The 23,647-nt window shown below is 37.2% G+C and overlaps 1 protein-coding gene across 1 annotated transcript in view; it reads right to left on the bottom strand.

Annotated features, from left to right (window-relative positions):
* Window positions 1-23,647, bottom strand: part of PTEN (phosphatase and tensin homolog) — a 104,020-nt gene that overhangs the window by 62,602 nt on the left and 17,771 nt on the right. The window contains 1 exon segment of the mRNA NM_001260965.1: window positions 11,285-11,369. Coding sequence (NP_001247894.1) covers window positions 11,285-11,369 — 85 coding nt within the window.

Genomic DNA, 23,647 nt, shown 5'->3' with positions numbered 1-23,647 from the left:
GACAGTGTTAGGTCAAATAAAGAATATTAACAAGATTAGCCCAAGAGTTGTATACAAGATAATATGGTTCCTAAGGAAACAGCTTTGGAATCTGACAGACCAGAAGTCAACCTTAAGTCTCACTACTTACTAAAAGTAATGCTTGGGGAAGTTAACTTCTTTTAAACCATCTATGAAATGGGGATAGATTTACTGTAGAGATTCAGTAAGATAATACATACAAACTGGCTATACAACAGTTATACATGCAAATAAGTATATAAATAAATGCCCAATAAATGTTACCTATTATATAACATACAAAAAAATGGATTGGTGTAGATAATATAAACACTGTCGAATCCACTAAGGAATTAAGACTAACAAAAGAAGTAGGAGGTGGCTGGGCACGGTGGCTCACGCCTGTAATCCCAGCACTTTGAGAGGCCAAGGCAGGCAGATTACCTAAGATCAGGAGTTCAAGGCTAGCCTGGCCAACACGGTGAAACTCCACCTTTACTAAAAATACAAAAATTAGCCGGGCATGGTGGCGCATGCCTGTAATCCCAGCTACAGGAGGCTGAGGCAGGAGAATTGCCTGAGCCCGGGAGGTGGAGGCTGCAGTGAGATGAGATAGCCCCATTGCACTACAACCTGGGAAACAAACCTAGACTCTGTCTCAAAAAAAAAAAAAAGAAGCAGGAGGCACCCAATAAGAATAGGGCTTTCTTTTGGGGTGATAAAATGTTTTGAAACTTGATAAAGGTAGAGGTAACATTGGAAAGGTAATAAATGTCACGGAATGTACACTTTAAAATGGTTAGCTTTCTGTTATGTGAATTTCACCTCATTAAAGAAAAAATGTGGGAAAAAGGAGGTAATATGAGAGAAGGAGTCAGAAAATGCTAGAAAGGGAGAATGAAACTGATCGTTCTTTCCTCTAAATTATTTTGAAGCCTGCCTATAAATAATACCTCTTTAACTCCTTTTTTAAACTGAATAGCCGATAGTGATGTTAGGGCAACAAATACCTCCTTTTTATTGAAAATCAACATACAACTAAGGTTGACAGACTGAGAGATCAACGTATTTCAAATATTTCAAAAAAATATTTGAGACTGGGAGTGGAGGCTCATGCCTGTAATCCCAGCACTTTGGCAGGCCGAGACAGGTGGACTGCTAGAGTTCAGGAGTTCTGAGACCAGCCTGGAAAACATGGCGAAACTCTGTCTCTACCAAAAATACAAAAATTAGCCATGTGCGGTGATGCATGCCTGTGGTCCCAGCTACTTGAGAGGATGAGGTGGGAGGATTGCTGGAGCCCAGAAGTCCAGGTTGCCGTGAACCAGGATCACAGCACCACCGTACTCCAGCTTGAGTGACCGAGCGAGACTCTGTCTCAAAAAAAAAAAGGTGGGGGGAGTGCTCTTGAATCTATTACACAGCTGCTTACACACGGGGGAAAAAGCTCACAGTGAACATGACAATAAATAAATCTTTTTCAAAAATCACTATATATCAGAAGACTGTACTCTAAAAGCATTTCCTTATAATATAGGACTCATGCCACCAAGAAAGAAAAGAAAAAGGAGGTAGAGGGAAAGGGAAAGAACAGAAAAAGAAAAAGCATCATACTAGAATCTCACTCATGGGAGATTTACAACGCATAGTGGCATATTAAAGGTCCTGCAGTGAGAAAGACAGTTCACCTCTATGAAAGCTCCATTCTCCTGATTTATGAGAAACAGAACAATTCTTTAGTTATGCCTCTTAAACATATGAAACACCAATTTTGTTAAAGACTGCTTAGATTTATACCAGATAACATAAATTAGATAACTTCAATATTAGCTTGAGGGATGAGATTAACATACATAATTGACCGGGTGCAGTGGCTCATGCCTGTAATCCCAGCACTTTGGGAGGCTGAGGTAGGTGGATCACTTGAGCGCAGGAGTTTGAGACCAGCCTGGGAAACATGGCGAAACGCCATCTCTACAAAAGTAAACACAAAAATCAGCCAGGCCTGGTGGTACATACCTGTGGTCCCAACTACTTGGGAGGCTGAGGTGGGAGGATCACTTGAACCCAGGAGGCAGAGGTTGCAGTGAGCCGTGATCATGCCACTGCACTCCAGCCTGGGTGACAGAGCAAGAAACGGCCTCAAAACAAAAAAAAGGGGTGTTCCAAGATGGTCAAATAGGAACAGCTCCTGTGTGCAGCTCCCAGCGTGATCGACGCAGAAGACAGGTGATTTCTGAATTTCCAACTGAGGTACCTGGTTCATCTCAATGGGACTGATCGGAAAGTGGGTGCAGCCCATGGAGGGTGAGCCGAAGCAGGGCGGGGCATTGCCTCACCCAGGAAGCGCAAGGGGTCGGGGATTTCCCTTTCCTAGCCAAGGGAAACCGTGACACACTGTACCGGGAAAATCGGGACACTGCCACCCAAATACTGTGCTTTTACAACGGTCTTAGCAAATGGTACAACAGGAGATTATATCTGGCACCCGGCTCAGCGGGTTCCACACCCACAGAGCCTTGCTCACTGGTAATGTAGCAGCTGCAAATCGAACTGCGAGGTGGCAGCCTGGCTGGGGGAGGGGCGTTTGCCATTGCTGAGGCTTGAGTAGGTAAACAAAGTGGCTGGGAAGCTCGAACTGGGTGGAGCCCACTGCAGTTCAATGAGGCCTGCCTCCCTCTGTAGACTCAACCTCTGGGGAAAGGGCATAGTTGAACAAAAGGCAGCAGAAACTTCTGCAGACTTAAACGTCCCTGTCTGAAAGCTCTGAAGAGAGCTGTAGTTCTCCCAGCACGATGTTTGAGCTCTGAGAACAGACAGACTGCCTCCTCAAGTGGGTCCCTGACCCCCATGTAGCCTAACTGGGAGACACCTCCCAGTAGGGGCCGACTGACACCTCATACAGCCAGGTGCCCCTCTGAGATAAAGCTTTCAGAGGAAGGATCGGGCAGCAATATTTGCTGTTCTGCAATATTTGCTGTTCTGCGGCCTCCACTGGTGATACCCAGGCAAACGGGGTCTGGGGTGGACCTCCAGCAAACTCCAACAGACCTGCAGCAGAGGGACCTGACTGTTAGAAAGAAAACTAACAAACAGAAAGGAATAGCATCAACATCAACAAAAAGGACATCTGTACCAAAACCCCATCTGTAGGTCACCATCATCAAAGACCAAAGGTAGATAAAACCACAAAGATGGGGAGAAATCAGAGCAGAAAAGCTGAAAATTCTAAAAAACCAGAGCACCTCTTCTCCTCCAAAGGATCACAGCTCCTCAACAGCAATGGAACAAAGCTGGATGGAGAATGACTTTGACGAGTTGACAGAAGTAGGCTTCAGTAATAACAAACTTCTCCGAGTTAAAGGAGGATGTTCAAAGTCATCGCAAGGAATCTAAAAACCTTGAAAAAAGATTAGACAAATGGCTAACTAGAATAAACAGTGTAGAGAAGACCTTAAATGACCTGATGGAGCTGAAAACCATGGCTCGAGAACTACGTGACGCATGCACAAGCTTCAGTAGCTGATTCGATCAACTGGAAGAAAGGGTATCAGTGATTGAAGATCAAATTAATGAAATGAAGTGAGAAGAGAAGTGTAGAGGAAAAACGGTAAAAAGAAACAAAGTCTCCAAGAAATATGGGACTATGTGAAAAGTCCAAATCTACATTTCATTGGTGTACCTGACAGTGACAGGGAGAAAGGAACCAAGCTGGAAAACACGCTTCAGGATATCATCCAGAATTTCCCCAACATAGCAAGGCAGGCCAACATTCAAATTCAGGGAATACAGAGGACACCATAAAGATACTCCCAGAGAAGAGCAACCCCAATACACATAATTGTTAGATTCACCAAAGTTGAAATGAAGGAAAAAATGTTAAGGGCAGCCAGAGAGAAAGGTCGGGGTACCCACAAAGGGAAGCCCATCAGACTAACAGCAGATCTCTCGGCAGAAACTCTACAAGCCAGAAGAGAGTGGGGGCCAATATTCAACACTCTTAAAGAAAAGAATTTTCAACCCAGAATTTCATATCGAGCCAAACTAAGCTTCATAAGTGAAGGATAAATAAAATCCTTTACAGACAAGCAAATGCTGAGAGATTTTGTCACCACCAGGCCTGCCTTACAAGAGATCCTGAAGGAAGCACTAAACATGGAAAGGAACAACTGGTACCAGCCACTGCAAAAGCATGCCAAACTGTAAAGACCATCGATGCTAGAAGAAACTGCACCAACTAACAGGCAAAATAACCAGCTAACATCATAATGATAGGATCAAATTCAAACATAACAATTTTAACCTTAAATGTAAATGGGCTAAATGCTCCAGTTAAAAGACACAGACTGGCAAATTGGATAAAGAGTCAAGACATATCAGTGTGCTATATTCAGCAGATGCATCTCACGTGCAGAGACACACAAAGGCTCAAAATAAAGGGATGGAGGAAGATCTACCAAGCAAATGGAAAGCAAAAAAAAGCAGGGGTTGCAATGCTAGTCTCTGATAAAACAGATTTTAAACCAACAAAGATCAAAAGAGACAAAGAAGGCCATTACATAATGGTAAAGGGATCAATTCAACAAGAAGAACTAACTATTCTAAATATATATGCACCCAATACAGGAACACCCAGATTCATAAAGCAAGTCCTTAGAGACCTACAGAGAGACTTAGACTACCACATAATAATAATGGGAAACTTTAACACCCCACTGTCAATATGAGACAGATCGACGAGACAGAAGGTTAACAAAGATATCCAGGACTTGAACTAAGCTCTGCACCAAGCAGACCTAATAGACATCTATAGAATTCTCAACCCCAAATCAACAGAATATACATTCTTCTCAGTACCACATCACACTTATTCCAAAATTGACCACATAGTTGGAAGTAAACCACTCCTCAGCAAATGTAAAAGAGAACAAATGACAACAAACTGTCTCTCAGACCACAGTGCAATCAAATTAGAACTCAGGATTAAGAAACTAATTCACAACTGCACAACTACATGGAAACTGAACAACCTGATCCTGAATGACCACTGGGTACATAGCGAAATGAAGGCAGAAATAAAGATGTTCTTTGAAACCAATGAGAACAAAGACACAACGTACCAGAATCTCTGGGACACATTTAAAGCAGTGTGTAGAGGGAAATTTATGGTGCTAAATGCCCACAAGAGAAAGCAGGAAAGATCTAAAAACAACACCCTAACATCACAATTAAAACAACTAGAGAAGCAAGAGAAAACACATTCAAAAGCTAGCAGAAGGCAACAAATAACTAAGATCAGAGCAGAACTGAAGTAGATAGAGACACAAAAGACCCTCCAAAAAAATCAATGAATCCAGGGGCTGGTATTTTGAAAAGATCAACAAAATTGATAGAGTGCTAGCAAGACTAATAAAGAAGAAAAGAGAGAAGAATCAAATAGACACAATAAGAAATGATAAAGGGGATATCACCACCAATCCCACAGAAATACAAACTACCATCAGAGAATACTATAAATATTTCTATGCAAATAAACTAGAAAATATAGAAGAAATGGATAAATTCCTGGACATATACACCCGCCCAAGACTAAACCAGGAAGAAGTTGAATCCCTGAATAGACCAGTAACAGGCTCTAAAATTGAGGCAATAATTAATAGTCTACCAACCAAAAAAGGTCCAGGACCAGACAGATTCACAGCTGAATTCTATCAGAGGTACAAAGACGAGCTGGTACCATTCCTACTGAAACTATTCCCATTAATAGAAAAAGAGGGAATCCTCCCTAACTCACTTTAGGAGGTCAGCATCATCCTGATGCCAAAGCCTGACAGATACACAACAAAAAAAGAGAATTTTAGACCAGTATCCCTGATGAACATCGATGAGAAAATCCTCAATAAAATACTGGCAAACTGAATCCAGCAGCACGTCAAAAAGCTTATCCACCAAGATCAAGTTGGCTTCATCCCTGGGATGCAAGGCTGGTTCAACATACACAAATCAATAAACATAATCCATCACATAAACGGAACCAAAGACAAAAACCAAATGATTATCTCAATAAATGCAGAGAAGGCCTTCAACAAAATTCAACATCCCTTCATGCTAAAAAAACTCTCAATAAATTCAGTATTGATGGAACGTATCTCAAAATAATAAGAGCTATTTATGACAAACCCACAGCCAATATCATACTGAATGGGCAAAAACTGGAAGCATTCCCTTTGAAACCCGGCACAAGACAGGGATGCCCTCTCTCACCACTCCTATTCAACATAGTGTTGGAAGTTCTGGCCAGGACAATCAGGCAAGAGAAAGAAATAAAGGGTATTCAATTAGGAAAACAGGAAGTCAAATTGTCCCTGTTTGCAGACGACATGACTGTATATTTAGAAAACCCCATCGTCTCAGCCCAAAATCTCCTTAAGCTGATAAAAAACTTCAGCAAAATCTCAGGATACAAAATCAATGTGCAAAAATCACAAACATTCTTATACACCAATAACAGACAAACAAAGAGCCAAATCATGAGTGAACTCCCATTCACAATTGCTACAAAGAGAATAAGATACCTAGGAATCCAACTTACAAGGGATGTGAAGGACCTCTTCATGGAGAACTACAAACCACTCCTCAATGAAATAAAAGGACACAAATAAATGGAAGAACATACCATGCTCTTGGATAGGAAGAATCAATATGGTGAAAATGGCCATACTGCCCAAGGTAATTTATAGATTCAATGCCATCCCCATCAAGCTACCAATGACTTTCTTCATAGAATTGGAAAAAAACTACTTTAAAGTTCATGTGGAACCAAAAAAGAGCCTGCATTGCCAAGACAATCCTAAGCAAAAAGAACAAAGCTGGAGGCATCACACTACCTGACTTCAAACTATACTACAAGGCTACAGTAACCAAAACAGCATGGTACTGGTACCAAAACAGAGATATAGACCAATGGAACAGAACAGAGGCTTCAGAAATACCACCACATCTACAACCATCTGATCTTTGACAAACCTGACAAAAACAAGAAATGGGGGAAGTGTTCCCTATTTAATAAATGGTGCTGTGAAAACTGGCTAGCCATAAGTAGAAAGCTGAAACTGGATCCTTTCCTTAAACCTTATACAAAAATTAATTCAAGATGGATTAAAGACTTAAATGTTAGACCTAAAATCATAAAAACCCTAGAGGAAAACCTAGGCAATACCATTCAGGACATAGGCATGGGGAAGGACTTCATGATTAAAACACCGAAAGCAATGGCAACAAAAGCCAAAATAGACAAATGGGATCTAATTAAACTAAAGAGCTTCTGCACAGCAAAAGAAACTACCATCAGAGTGAACAGACAACTTACAGAATGGGAGAAAATTTTTGCAATCTACCCATTTGACAAAAGGGCTACTATCCAGAATCTACAAAGAACTTAAATTTATAAGAAAAAAATCAAACACCATCAAAAAGTGGGTAAATGATTTGAACAGACACTTTTCAAAAGAAGACATTTCTGCAGCCAACAGACACATGAAAAAATGCTCACCATCACTGGCCATCAGAGAAATGCAAATCAAAACCACAATGAGATACCATCTCACACCAGTTAGAATAGTGATCATTAAAACGTCAGGCAACAACAGGTGCTGGAGAGGATGTGGAGAAACAGGAACGCTTTTACACTGTTGGTAGGAGTGTAAACTAGTTCAACCATTGTGGAAGACAGTGTGGTGACTCCTCAAGGATCTAGAACTAGAAATACCATTTGACCCAGCCATCCCATTACTGGGTATATACCCAAAGGATTATAAATCATGCTACTATAAAGACACATGCACACATATGTTTACTGTGGCACTATTCACAATAGCAAAGAACCAACCCAAATGTCCATCAATGATAGAATAGATTAAGAAAATGTGGCACATATACACCATGGAATACTATGCAGCCATAAAAAAGGATGAGTTTCATGTCCTTTGTAGGGACATGGATGAAGCTGGAAACCATCATTCTGAGCAAACTATTGCAAGGACAGAAAACCAAACACTGCATGTTCTCATTCACAGGTGGGAACTGAACAATGAGAACACTTGGACACAGGGCGGAAAACATCACAAACCGGGGTCTGTCGTGGGGTGGGGGGATGGGAAAGGGATAACACTGGGAGAAATACCTAACGTAAATGATGAGTTAATGGGTGCAGCAAACCAGCATGGCACATGTATACATAGGTAACAAACCTGTAAGTTGTGCACATGTACCCTAGAACTTAAAGTATAATTTTAAAAAATTAACATACATATTACAGAATAATCAATTATCTGAATAAAACAATGTTTCATATTACCAAAAATATATATATATATTGAGCAATGTAAGCCTGAAAGCATTTGCAATCTAAGTTTATTTTAGTCAAAGCAATGATGTAGTACAACAATAACAAAGTCTAATCTCTGCAGAGTATTTTCTGTTTGGGGAAAAATCACAGGAAAAAATATGCAGTAAGAGAGAAAAGGATAATTTTAAATATTCTTTGGGCATTCTAATAGAGAGGGCCAAGAAAAATCCAGCTGAAAATACTTTTGTTACAGAAAAATTAAGTATACAAAAATTTTAAAAACACTTTTCACTGTGACACTATCATCTTTGAACCAAAAAAGGAATCACTACTGATTACTAATATCCTCAATATAATGTAAACCAATCAAGGAAATTAATCACTTAGGTACTAGGCACAGCCATTCTCTTGGAGACCTTAATCCTAACAGACAAATTACTTAGGAATTATTTATTTCCATTTTAGTTGATAGAAAAAAAAAAAAAACAAACCCTTAATTTCTGGTCACTGTTCATCCTTTCTCTCATAAAAGAAGAGGAGGGGCCTAGGCAATAGAAGGCTATCAAAGCTTTCTCAAAAAAGAATGAGACAAAAGGAAACAAGGACAGCAAAGCTATTATATTCAGCAGATAATTCTTCATGTTGACACGCTATCAATAGTGTAAGAGGTGATAAGATCCACTGGCTAAGGAAGCACTGGCTAAGTATTAATCTGGATACATAAAACTTTTTTTTTTAGACATAGCAGATTTGAAGAAATCATATGGCTAGACAAAACAAACTAGATATATCGTGAAGCTAGATAGAATAAACCTCAGCCTTGATTACTAATTACAAACTGAAAATGTGAATCTTTTCATTCAGAGGCATAAAGGTAAGAGTTATGAATCAAATAGAAGGACCAAAATGCTTCTCAGCAAAGTATTTTCTTGGTGAAGTTACTGCAACCTAAGGTCTGATAATCAGCTGTACAGGAACTTTTATCAGTAACCTAAAAGATGATCAATCAGCCTCAGTGACTAATGACACTCAGAAGAGACCAATGTAAAAACTAGCACACCAGATTAATTTACCACAAAGATATTCTCACCATAATCAGAAAACCTGCCCTCTATTCAGAGTGCTCAACTCTTTTTTGGTATGAGTACTAAACTGGCTGGGTTGAATTAGTGCTTAGTTGAACACAGAATTAAAATAATGTGAGTAGGTCATCTTGTGGGATATATCATGCAGGCCATAAAGAGGCCTGATAAACACTTCTGTATCATAGCAGAGAATACACGTCTGGTGACTGTACTGCTTGTTTCCCAGATTCACCATCTTTCTTAATTCAAAATGTATCTATCTCTTTTTTCTATGGCTCATTGCTTTTTCTTTAGAAGTGTTATCACAAGCTATATCAACCTGCTATTCCCATCAGCTTGCAATGTTAAGCATCCTTCTACTGTGCCCTGCCTAACTATGAGAAGATAAATTCATTTCTTTATTTTCAGCTTCTTAAACAGTCCTTCTGGCATCCCTATGTACTGGCTATAATTTTAATAGAAACTATAAAAACTAGGGGGATTTTTTTTGTAGTTTTTGTAGGTACAAAAATTTGATTTTGAATATATTACAAAATTCTAAATGAATATAACTCAATACTATAAAAAATTGTAAATCTGTGGTTCAAAGCAAGTTGCTAAAACTTATAGCTAGCTCATAAAAGAATGTAGGTTGTCTCATATAGTTACACAACTATTATAAAAGGAGTCTACATCTGCATAACACTTTATAAGTTACAAAGTACTTTCCCATCCATTTTAACATCTAATTGTCATAATCACCAAGTATTTAAACTGAAAATCTCCAGGAAAGATACTAATGAAAGAGTGTAAAGGAAATAATCCAGAATTTTAACTTTTTTAAGAGATGAGTTCTCGCTGTGTTAACCAGACTGGCCTCTACCCTCTACCTGGGGGTTCAAGCCAAGTGATCCTCCCACCTCAGCCTCACAAGTAGCTGGGACCTGAGGAGCACACCACAATGTCTGGCTTGAAATTTTAACTTTTAAAGCCATTAAGTTTCCTACTGACAATTTACAGTTGATTTATTAATACACATATGTTTTTGCTCTGAAATGAAAAAATATGTTAAGAGTATTTGCACATCAGACGTGAATTCCTTCTTTCATAAATTACGCCACGAATTCTCAAGGTTCCTACTGACAATTTACAGTTAATTTATTCATACATACATATTTTTGCTCTGAAATTAGACAATATAAATGTTAAGACTATTTGTACATCAGACATGAATTCCTCCTTTCATAAAATATGCCACGAATTCTTAAGACTGTATATTTTAAAAGTAATATTTATGTGGGTCTTGAGAATTGTTCTAAACTAAATGATAATTGCACTTAGAAAATTATGCAAAATTATAAAACTGATTAGCCTTGGTACACCCAGCGATTCCTTTCTATATATCTTTTAACAACCAAATACTTCTTCAAGTACTTGGTATACTTATACACAGTGGTACCTTAAAATTTGGTCTACATAAAAATCAGTATTAGTCATCTACATCTTAATGTGAATAAATTTAACTGAATAAATCCACTCTAGGATTTTAAGCCTAATCCCCAATTATGACATAAGACAACAATCACACTGTAATGGAATTCAGGTATTAAACCTGGTGACAGGCATTTTATGGAGTCCAGGAAATGATATCACCTAAGTACCTGATTATGTTTAAGGTCAGTTCTTATCAAATGAACTGTATCCCACTGAAGTCCATTAGGTACAGTAAGCCAAAAAATGATTATAGAGCACTACAACAACAAAGTTTACATCACAAAGTATCTTTTTCTGTGGTTTAGAAATCTTTTCTAAATGAAAATACAACATGAATATAAACATCAATATTTGAAATAGAAAATCAAAGCATTCTTACCTTACTACATCATCAATATTGTTCCTGTATACGCCTTCAAGTCTTTCTGCAGGAAATCCCATAGCAATAATGTTTGGATAAATATCTGAGTACTTTAGTTAAGGAAAGAAATATCTGAAATATGCAGCAATCAAACTAAAAGTATACATTTTAAAACATTAGCTAGTTATGAAAAGAAAGCTTTCCCCACCATAGTTGGAGTAATAAAAGGTGGTCAATGTATTTATGTATAACCATTTATGTGTAATACTGGTAAAGATAAAAGGTAACTTCCATATTTACAGTATTCAGGTATATAAGAAAAACAGAAAATTCGTGCTTTATAAATCACAGAACTAAAGTACTTTAGGTCAAAAACCAAAACTCAAAACAAAACCCCAAAATCTGCACCTGCCTGAAAAGACAAAGAGTTCAACTTCCAATTTTTCATGGCTAAAAATTAAGGCAACATGTTGTAGAAAAAAGACACAGTGAAAATCTGGAAGTCAGAATTAAGAGCTGGCTATGTCTCTAACTAGTTGTGTAATTTGGACAAGTCACTTAACCTTTCTAGACCGCAATTTCATTCTACATAATTAGACTCAAAGAGATTACTACTAAGGTTTCTTCCAGCTCTTGCTATTTATGACTTGATAATACCGAACTGAAGTAGAAACTTTATTTATTATTCTTACTTTCAATCAAACTACAGTTGGCCAATGAACAAAACCGGTTTCAGCTGTGTGGGACCACTTGTATGTGGACTTTCTTCTACCTCTGCCACCCATGAGACAGCAAGTCTGACCTTTCCACTCTCTCCTACTCCTTGGCCTACTTAAAGTGAAGGCAGTGAAAATGAAGACCCTCATGATGATCCACTTCCACTTAATGAACAGTAAGTATATTTTCTCTTCTTTATGATTTTAATATTTTTTCTGTAGCTTATTATACAAATATGCTATCTAACACATACATAAAATATGTATTAATGAACATTATATTATCGGTAAGATTTCCAGTCAACTATAGGCTAAATATTAATAGTTAAGTTTGGGGGGGGCGGGCAAAAGTTACATGTGAAGTTTCAACTGCACAGGAGTAGGTGCCCATATCCTTTATGTTGTTCAAGGGTCAACTGTCATGGATATTTAGCATGCCTATTATAGTCAATTATGTTACAGACTATAGCTAGCATAAAAACAAACCTCTACACTCAAGAACCATTTATAAACTATAAAAATCATCAACACTCTACACTTTTATGATTCTTACCCACTCATCACAATAGCTCTCATTTTTTTAGCTACATCAACCTAATCTCATGATTTTCTGACAGACCTTTCACACTAGCCCAGCCAATAATCTCCCTAATGCCTCCTTTTAAGATCAACTCCAGGCCGGGCTCGGTGGCTCAAGCCTGTAATCCCAGCACTTTGGGAGGCCGAGGTGGGCGGATCACGAGGTCAGGAGATCGAGACCATCCTGGCTAACACGGTGAAACCCCGTCCCTACTAAAAATGCAAAAAATTAGCCGGGCGAGGCGGCGGGCGCCTGTAGTCCCAGCTACTCGGGAGGCTGAGGCAGAATGGCGTGAACCCGGGAGGCGGAGCTTGCAGTGAGCCGAGATCGCGCCATTGCACTCCAGCCTGGGCGACTAAGCGAGACTCTGTCTCAAAAAAAAAAAAAAAAAAAAAAGATCAACTCCAATAATCTCTGCCAACTCCCTTCCGGACTCATTTATCTTCCAAATAAAATTCAAAGTTGACCTAATCCAATGCCCTTTTCTAGGTCTTTTTCTTTCTGCAGCTTTCACATTATTGAGTTGATTTCAGTAGTATTTTCAATCCAAAAATAATTATCGAGTTACTGAAAGCTATTATTTTAATAGCATAGTTTAAGAAAAGGTTATATGTATACTACATGCTCTATCTATAAGATAACTGTGCTAACTGGAGAGATCTACGGAATATTTTAAGGAAAAAAAACTGCCCAATAGAGTATACAGGGTATATCTTTTGTATAAGGGATGGCAAAAAGAATGTTAACACATATATTTGCTTGAATGTCAACATCCTCAATACACATACGCATGCCTGAGTGATAAATGAGAAACTAATAAAAATGGATGCTTCATAGAGAAAGGGAAGAAAAGGGGAAAAGCATAGCAAGAACAGGTAGCAGCAGGACTCCTGTGATATAAAGAAAAAAAGACTTATAATCTCATACATTGAACATTGCTAAAAACAAAACTGATTAAATGTCAAATTGGCACTCAGGAGAAAGAGAAAGGTTTTGTTACAAGGGCTATTTGGACACTGCACTTTACTACACTTCTTGATAGGAACTATTCTAAACAAAATAAAAACTAGGAAGAAACTTTACATTTCTTTTGGTAGTTTTACCGATTCCAGTAATATCATTATTGATATCCTCAAACTATTTCCTTTTCTTTTCTTTTTTTTTTTTTAAATAGAGTCCAGGTCTCATGATGTGGCACAGGCTGGTCTCAAACTCCTGGGCTCAAGCCATCCTCCCACCTCGACCTCCCAAAGTGCCAGGATTACATGCATGAGCCACTACATAAAGCCTCCTCAAACTATTTTATCTTTTTTTTTTCTTCCCCTGAAACAGGGTCTCCCTTTGTCACCCAGGCTAGAGTGTGGTGGCATGATCATGGCTCACTAGAGCCTTGACCTCCTGGGCTCAGGTGATCCTCCCACCTCAGCCTCCTGAGTAGCTGGGAATACAACCACATGCCACAATGCCCAGCTTATTTTTTGTAAAGACAAGGTTTCATCGTGCTGCCCAGGTTGGTCTTGAACTCCAGAGCTCAAGGAATCCACCTGCCTCAACCTCCCAAAGTGCTGGGATTACAGCGTGAGCCACCGCACCAGGACTATTTTCTTTATGTTGTAGAAATAAGCAAAGAAGTTATGCTAATGACTTTAAGGTTCATAATAATAAGTGTAAGAAAACAGAGATAATATTGTAAAATCAAGAAATCATGTAAAATACTAAAAATAGCAGTATGAATTCATGTCTGTGAAAATCTGTTTTCTAGGTCTTTTCTCTGAAATGGCCTAAAAGCAGTATCACTATAGCAGTAATAAATATTCCTAGAACACAGATTTTCATCTCTAATATTATAATGAACTAAAAGGTACCAAACTCCTTGGAAAAAGAATTAATGCCAGCTCTGGAGTAGGGAAGGTACAGGTGAGTCTGGGATACTTTTTCATTCCAAGAGAACAAGGAAGGCTTACAGAGATTAACAGCCTATATCAAATGGACATAGGAGGTGGTATAAAGATCCAAATGACTAGCTGTGACAATCTGAGCATCAAATAAAACATTTAAATGGTAGTATATTAAACATCCTGAATTAAATAAAAGTCCTTGAGTCTATAAAGACACTCAAAAGAAAAAAGTTAAGGCCAGATATTGTGGGTCACATCAATAATCCTAGCACTTTGGGAGGCTGAAGTGGGTGGATTCCTTCAGCTCAGGAGTTTGAGACCAGCCTGGGCAATATGGCAAAACCCCATCTCTACAAAACAAAAACAAAAACAAAACAAAAAAAATTGTCTGGCTGTGGTGGTGTACACCTTTAGTCCCAGGCTGAGGTGGGAGAATCACCTGAGCCCAGGGAGATTGAGGCTTTGGTGTACCATGATTGCACCACTGCACTCCAGCCTGGGCAACAGAATAAGACCCTATCTCAAAAAAAAAGTTAAAACAACTAAAAACGCCCTTTTCATTTATCACCTTTTGAGGTGGTTAATGGAATAGTTCTTCACTTTGAAAAATGGTAAAGAGAAAGATTTAAGTATTTTGTCTTTCCTATAGAGACTGTATTTAAAGACAACTAAATAGTCCCATTTCACAAGTTCTATCTTACCAAAAAACATCAATTAATATTGTAAAAGAATAGAATTTAAAGTCTTATTTTGCAAACCCTAATGAAATTACCGATATACTCAAAGATCAACAAATGGTGTTAAACCAATAGGTGAGTGGTTGATGAGAAAATGAACTTTCCTACAACGCCAAAATACTACTACCCAAAATACTTTCTAATGTCAAGAGATAAATATAATTGAACAATGGGCAGAAAAGACTGTCATGGTCCAATTTCAGTGGCCATCTCCTCATCATGAATCAAGTAAAGATCATGTAACTTCTGATATGCAATACAAAGGCATAGTATCATCTTTGATAGTTAAGGATCTTCAACTCAAATCCACCAAGGATTCAGATATAAATTTTAATTTATAGGAAATACATAGGATAAACAAGCTAAATGACACTATGAGACAGCAAACTGGACAAATTCAGAAAATTGGTAGGACATGACCCATTCTCTCTTCAACAAGCCAGTATCTTTAAGAAAAAAAAAAAAGGGTAGGAGGTGGGTGAGAGGTGGGGGAAGCTGGAGGATGGGTTGCTGCCCTTAATTTTTAAAGATACAAGGTTCCTAACAGCCAATTTCATAGGTGCAATGCTGACCTGGATACTGTTTTAGCCAAACCAGCCATAAAGGAATTTTTGAGCTAATTGGAAAAATTTTAATGTGATCCGGGCATTACATAAGATGAAAAGTTACTGAAATGGAAAAGTAGATGTAAATGACTAAAAAAGGCAGGTTTCAAAACAGAATGTACAATGTAATACCATTTGGATAAAAGAATACATATATATATATCCATATAGACATATGTAGACAAATGATTATAAACTAAAGTACTGAAAGTAATATGTAGGTGGCGGCATGTATATTTTTCTCATATTTGCTTGTTTTGTATTTTCTATTTTTGCCACAATGTACCTGTACCGTTTCTGTAACAAATTTTTAAAATTAGATGTTTTATAATTATCTGAGTCTATTTACTAATTGCCATGACAAAATGCTGTCTTGCCCTGTATGACTTAGAAAAAGCTCTGTATGTATTTTTTAATGCCAAGTTTCTACCCAAAAATTATACTAATAAAAACATCTAAGATTTAAATAACATTTACTATGTCCCAAGAACATTTTTTGTCTCTTTAGGAACATATAAATTCACCCTCAGCCTCAAAGCATTTTTATTATAAAGATTCTAAAAGAAAACTATTAGGATTATCATTTTAACATCACAAATATTTGCTGTCATCTACTATTCTCACATAAGAAAGCTGTCCCAACTCTTAGCCAATCTCTGACAGTTTTTTTAAAAATTAAGGAAAAGGAATTTAAAAAATAATAAGAAAGCAGCTCCACTTAAAAATGTAGCTGTTGTTCAATTATCAAAATGTATTGGGATATTATATCCATTCACTAAAAAAAAAAAGCAGAAGACAGCAGAGGCCTAAAGTGAAATAATCTTTTTTTTTTTTTTTTTTTTTGAGACACAGTCTCCCTCCATCGCCCAGGCAGGAGTGCAGTGGCGCCATCTCGGCTCACTGCAAACTCCGCCTCCCGGTTTCACGCCATTCTCCTGCCTCAGCCTCCCGAGTAGCTGGGACTACAAGTGCCCACCACCGCGCCCGTCTAATTATTTGTATTTTTAGTAGAGACAGGGTTTCACCATGTTAGCAGGGATGGTCTTGATCTCCTGACCTCATGATCCGCCCACCTCGGCCTCCCAAAGTGCTGGGATTACAGGCGTGAGCCACCATGCCCTACCATGAAATAATCTTAATTGAATAATCTCAACTCCACCTTAGAAGACAAATGTAAGAAAATGGAAGACATCAGAGAAAATGAGGCACCAGAAGCAGTAGCAGGAAACCCCAAGTGGTTACAGCTACCAATACTGTGGAATTCCTATTCAAAATTACAAATACATTTTGGTCAAAAAATATAAATTCAAATCATCTATGTTTTTTTAATACAACTAAGAATATTTTATTAAAAGAAATAATTATTAGCACTAACAACCTTACCCAACCTAAACCATTAATTTCAGTGAGAATGTTATTAAGATTTTTATCCTTATAGAAATGCACAGAAGTACAAAGCCCCTCCCTTGAAATGTGGTCATTCTAACAAGGGCTAAACTTGAATTTATCCTTGCACTATAAATACTAATTAATAATTACCACAGATGGAGTAATTTATAAAGAAAATAAGTTTATTTCACTCACAGTTCTAGAAGCTGAGAAGTCTAAGATCAAGGGGCTGCATCTGGTGAGGGTCTTCTGGATGCATCATAACATGGTAGAAGGCATCACATGGCAAAAGTGGGCATGAGCACATGATAGAGAAAAAGGGGGCCAAACTCCAGAGATAACTAACCCACACCTGCAATAATGGCATTAATCCATTAATGAAGGCAAAGCCCTTATAACCTAACCACTTCTGAAAGGTTCCACCTCTTTATAATGCCACATGGCAATGAAGTTTCAACATGAGTTTTGAAGGAAACATCCAAAGCATAGCATTCTGCCCAAAACTCATGCCCTTCTCACCTACAAAATACATTCGTTTCATCCCAATAGACCCTGGGAAGCCCCACCTCCATAGCTTTGCTGGACTGAGCCCATGCAGCTTTCACAGGTTAGAGTCTCAAGCCTCAAGTTCTCCCAGGCTCGCACTGCATACCAGTAGCTCTACAGTTCTGAAGCCTCGGTGGTGGCCTGCTGCCATGGCTCCATTATGCAATGCCCTAGCAGGTACTCTCTGTACTGACTCCAATCCCACATTTCCACTCTGTAGAGGCTCGAAATCTGTGACAAGTCTCTCCCAGACTATCCCCATCATCCTCTGAAGTCCTGGTGGTGGTAGCCATGTCTCCTACAGCTCTTTCATCCTGTGAGCCCGCAGAATTAGCACCATATAGACGCTGCCAAGGTTTACCATTTGAGTAATCAGCAGTAGCCTAAGCCACACCTGGGCCCCTCTGAACCAGACCTAGGACAGCCAAGGCCCACTGGGCTGAAATATGGGGAGCTGAGGTAGTCCTGGGCAGCAAGCTTGTGAAGGACCACCTGAGCCACAAACCATTCTGCCGTCCTAGAGCTCTGGGCCTGTGATGGGGCAAGCAGCCTCAAAGATCTCCAAAATGTCTTTGGGGTCTTCTTCCACTGTCTTGATAAATAGCACCTGGCTCTCTTCTAGGCATATTAATTTCTTTAGCAAATGGTTCCTGGGCCACACCCTTAGTTTGCTCTCCTAAACATACCTTTTGCATTCTTTACTATGGCCAGGCTGCAAATTTTCCAAGTATTTCCATTCTGCCTCTCTTTTAATTATAAATTCTGTCTTCAAGTCATTCCCTTCCCCCAGCTTAGTTTAAGTGGTTAAAAGGAGTCATCCAGTAGCCTGAATGCTCTACTGCTTAGTTATGTCTTCTGCAGCATAACCTGGTTCATCACTCTTAAATTCTGCATTCCATAAAATCCTAGGACATGAACATAATTTCACCAAGTACTTTGCAACTATTTAACAAGGATGGCCTTTACTCCAGTTTCCAGTATCTTGTTCTTCACTTCTGAGATCTCATCAGAATGACCTTTACCATTTACAGTTCTACCAACATTTGATCATGACAACTTAAATAGTCTCTAAGTTCCAGACTTTCCATATAGCTCTCTTCTTCTGAATCCTCATCAGAATTGTCCTTAATGCTCTATTCACAGCAACACAGGCTTTTTCTAGTCTGTTTATCCAAACTCTTCCATCCTTCTCTACCCAGAACCCAAGCCATTTGCACATTTTCAGGTATTTGTTATGGCAACAATCACACTCTTGCTACCAGTTTTCTTACTAAGTTTTATGTTGCTTTACTAGAATACCACAAAACAGGTAGTTTAGAATGAACAGAAATGTATTTGGCTCACGGTTCTGGAGATTGGGAAGTCCAAGAGCATGGCATCAGCATCTGGCAAGGATCTTTGTGTTGCGTTACCACATGGCAGAAGGTAAGGAAGCACGTGAGACAGAGGCCAAACTCCCAAGATAACTCATGCACTACCATGCAAACAGCATTAATCCACTCATAAGGATAGAGATCCCATTACCTAACCACCTCTCAAAGGTCCCATTTCTTAACACCATCACAATGGCAATTAAATTTCAACATGAGTTTTGTAAGAGACATTCAAAGCATAGTAGCAAAGGCTGCAAAGGATTTAACTCATTTCAGACAAGTCTATAACTATACATAAATGGGTGTTACATAATCATTAAAGTAAACTCAGTTGGCCCCTCCTTCATTCACATAATCATTCAAACATATATTGAACGTTTTGTACAAGGGGCACTGAGAATATAAGGCTAAGTAAGCAAAGACTACTGTCCTCAAGGCTTTCCTATTCTATTAGGGAAGACAGACACACAGACCTATAATTGTGCCAAAGGCCCTATTATATAAAACATAAGATAGCTTAAGAGTTAAAGAGGGAAGGATTAATTCCGTGGGGACACAGATAAAGCTTCACCAAGTAGGTAACATATTAGATAATCCTTAAGAGTTAAGTCAGAAATCAGTAAACAGAGGAAGAAACAAGAGCAGTTAGAACATTCCAAGCAAAGGCTAAAGTAGACATATGGAAATACATAAAATATTCAGCAAAAAGCAAGCAGTCCAGTGAAGCTTACACACAAAGCAACATGGAGAAGGCAGGACTGACAAGGTAAGGTCCAGCTTTAAGGATGCCATGGCAGCAAATTCAATTTAATCAGACAGATAAGGAGTCAAAGACCAGGATCAACATGGAAGCCTTTGCAGAGCAAGTCTTGTTCATGACCTATTTATTCCTTTAAATGGAGTCTAGGAATTCAATCTTTTTAAGGTTTCATTTTCTTCAAATTCTCACCTTCCTTACTCATAGAGTTTGAGATTTTACCCAAGACATTGGCATCCATAAGTTAGAAAGATGTAGACAACTAGTGCCTGTTAAGTATCATGTGCCAGACAGTATGCCAAATATATTCTCATTTAATCCTAACAATCCTAAATAGTACTACATTTCACAGACAAAGAAATTGAGAGTCAAAAAGACTGGGTAATTTGCCCAAATTAGTAAGTAGTAAGTTATAATTTGAACCCAGATTATATACGAAGCTCCAAACCCCAAGCGTTTTACACCATACTGCCCAACAAGAGGAGGTTAAGGTTTTTCTATTTCCAAATAAAAATATAAAACTTTCAAAGGAAACGGGTTCAAATAAAAGTGTTTACTAACCTGTAATTACATTTACTAATAAAATGTTAAAATTGAAAAAATTCCAAAAGACAGTATGAATATCTACTGACATTTCCAAAAGGGATCCAGCAACTACCTAAACAAGCACCGAATCTTGAGGCAAATATTTCTTATGCCACAAATTACACAAATAAACAAAATCTTTCTAATATACATTTATACTTCTCCGTATGTTATAAAATTTGACATACTTTTAGAAAAACTAAACAACATAAGAACTGAGGAATACATATATATATAATGATTTCTGATAGAAAACAGCCTTAACCTACACTTAGCTGATATTCTTCTGAATAAGTTGAGTGTTTAATATGAAATTTACATATAATGACATAAGCATTAAGCATAAAGATTTATAACAACCAGGTAACCAGAGGAAGATGAGTATTTCTGACATCTAGAGATCTACTTGCAAGCAGTATGGCATAATGGTTAATAACATACAGTCTAGAACCAACTTGCTGGGACTTAACTCCAGCTTCACTTATTGTGCCACCTTAGGCAAAATACATACTCTTTCTGTGCCTGCTTCCTAAGTAGAATGGGGCTAGTAAAGGTACCTATCATACAAGGTTGCTATGAGGATTAAATGAGCTAATACATGAACAATGCTTAAAACATAGTGATAGCTGTCTCTCAATTGAACAAATGGTAATGCCTTATCCCATAAGACCCCACTGTAACTACTTTTCTTTCAATGACAGTGACTTGCGGAATAACCTAATCTTTCTAAAGAACATCAAAGCTTAACAAAAAGTTTTACTCTTTGAAATCCTTAATGTATCAATTTGCCTTTTAAGTATTTATTTTATTGTAACTTAAGAACATATCTAATATACAATCCCAAAAGAAAAAAATAGTATGTCTGAATTTTAGATTTGGGAACACTAAATTTTCAGTGTGTGTGTTTTGCTTATTTGTAATTTCTAATATTTCTATGATGATTACAAATTACTCATGTGATTTAAAAAATGTCATATACTAGCATACGTATGTATCCCTTATGATGAGTGTCTTTTTATTTTATCAAATATGAATGTATAGTTAGCTATTATTCCTGGGTTAATAAACTAACATTGTTTTAAAATAGAGCATATGATTTTTACTATTTTAAAAGTAAACAGGGCCAATATAGGAAATGCAAGAGATAAATATAAAAGATATTAACACAAATCTAGTACTCAATTGTAGTATCTTTTACACTTCTTAGATTTATATTCCTTTAACTAATTTTTGATGGAAATAAAAATGTTGGTTACATAGTGATAACTGTATCATACATACAGTATATCCTATTACATTTTTCAAAAATTTATTATATTTTCCCGATACAAAACTTGGGAAAACAATTTTAAATGACAATATATTATATTGATGGGTGTACCGTGGGTTAATGAACCATTTTACTACTGTTGGACATTTAACTAGTTCACAATTTTTAGGTATTATGACAAACATTGTAACAAACATCTCTATGTTTATGTCTTTTTAATGTTAGTGGTCATTTACTTAGGAATCAGGCTACCCATGTTCAAATCCCAGTTCTAATACTTTGGCCATGGGCAAGTTACTTAGCCTCTCTAAACATCACTTTCCCCATCTTTAAATGGGAATAATTCTAGTATGAACTACATAGGGTTGTTGTGTTGAGGATTAAATGAGTCCAATGTATATAAAGCACATAATAAGCACTTAATATATACTAGCGATAAAATATTTCCCGATTAAAAAATTATTTTTCTCATATCAGTGATTACTGTATATACAATATACAGTATATTTCTGTATAAACAGAAATGCATACATAGTACTAGCTATTTTGCCTAAGTTGGATGGTTACCACAGCTCCAAGAGATCTCAGATATAGTAGACAGTTTCCTCCCACATGCTAAATTTGTTTTAATTGAGGTATAATTCAAATAAAACAAAATACACAGATTTTAAGTGATTAGTTTGTTTTGATTGGTAAGCTGCATATGCCATGTTTGGATAGTCTTGACTTAGGTGTTACAAGAATCCTTTCTCACCAAAGAACAAATACCTTCCCAAAGAAAAAAATGTAATTAAGTTCTAAAGTCTGTCCACAGAAATCAATTTAATCTATAATATAGCTAAACTATATTTGAAATAATGTGGCTATCCTTACCAGCTAAGTAAATTTTTATTGCCTGTTCTAGGCATCCAATCATAACTTGAAACACTAGAAATATGTTCCAAGTTACATCTAAATAACAAAATATCTTTTCTTGAACAACTTCTGAGTTGACATCTAAATAATGTATCTACCTTATCTCAAATCTGTATTTGCATCTAAATTAATGGGGTATATGCTAGAAATTTAACTACAATTTTCAAGTAGGATATAGTAACTAAAAATAGCTCCCTAAATCTTATTTCATTAAGAACGTATTCCTGATATGTACACTAAATCTTATTTTAACTATGATGGTTTGCTAAAAGCTATTGTAAAAAGTTTCTTTGTAGTGCTTAATATATAGGTATGCTTATCCTTCAACAACTTATACAGTAAAATGCAGTGTTACAAACCAGTAACTACTTTTCTGCCATAACTATTTTAAGAATAATTATTTCCACAGATCACAGATATTTTTTAAATTATTGCTAACTAAAAGTTGCAGTAACAATATGAAGCTATAACATATACATGAGATATGAATGATAAAATAGAAAGTGATAATACAGCTTTAGAGGTAATGAACAAAAAGCTTCAAAAGCAAAATCTGAAGCTGCGTGACTCATAAAACACTGACTTAAACCAGTAGCCAGGGTGGAAGAATTAATGAAATCAGATTAAGAAGAGAAGATAACAGGAATGGAAGGCAAGTTAGCAGATACCAGGACTTTATCACTTAGTTTTATTTCCTAGGAACTTCTGGAGATTTTTCCCTGATTTCCATCAGTGCTTTCAAACAACACACAGTTAGGGTTCTTGTGAGCAAAAAAGAAACTCAGCAACTGATTCAAAAGTTACATCACATTTACATTTCTTTTAAAATTTTAAGTTTAAACAAGTATTTTCCAATTATGTCACAGTTAAATCCATATTATCAACTTTTCTAATGAAAGTATGCTTTAAATACAAATCTCATGAACTTCTATTACTTTCTCATTTAATCAAAGATTTTACATTTCTTACTAGAATTTTTTTTCTAATAAGCTATGTTGAATTGTTAATGA

This window comes from Macaca mulatta, chromosome 9 (genome assembly GCF_049350105.2).
Source record: "Macaca mulatta isolate MMU2019108-1 chromosome 9, T2T-MMU8v2.0, whole genome shotgun sequence".
NCBI classification, from domain to species: domain Eukaryota; kingdom Metazoa; phylum Chordata; class Mammalia; order Primates; family Cercopithecidae; genus Macaca; species Macaca mulatta.
This window is presented reverse-complemented; position numbering and strand designations above follow the sequence as displayed.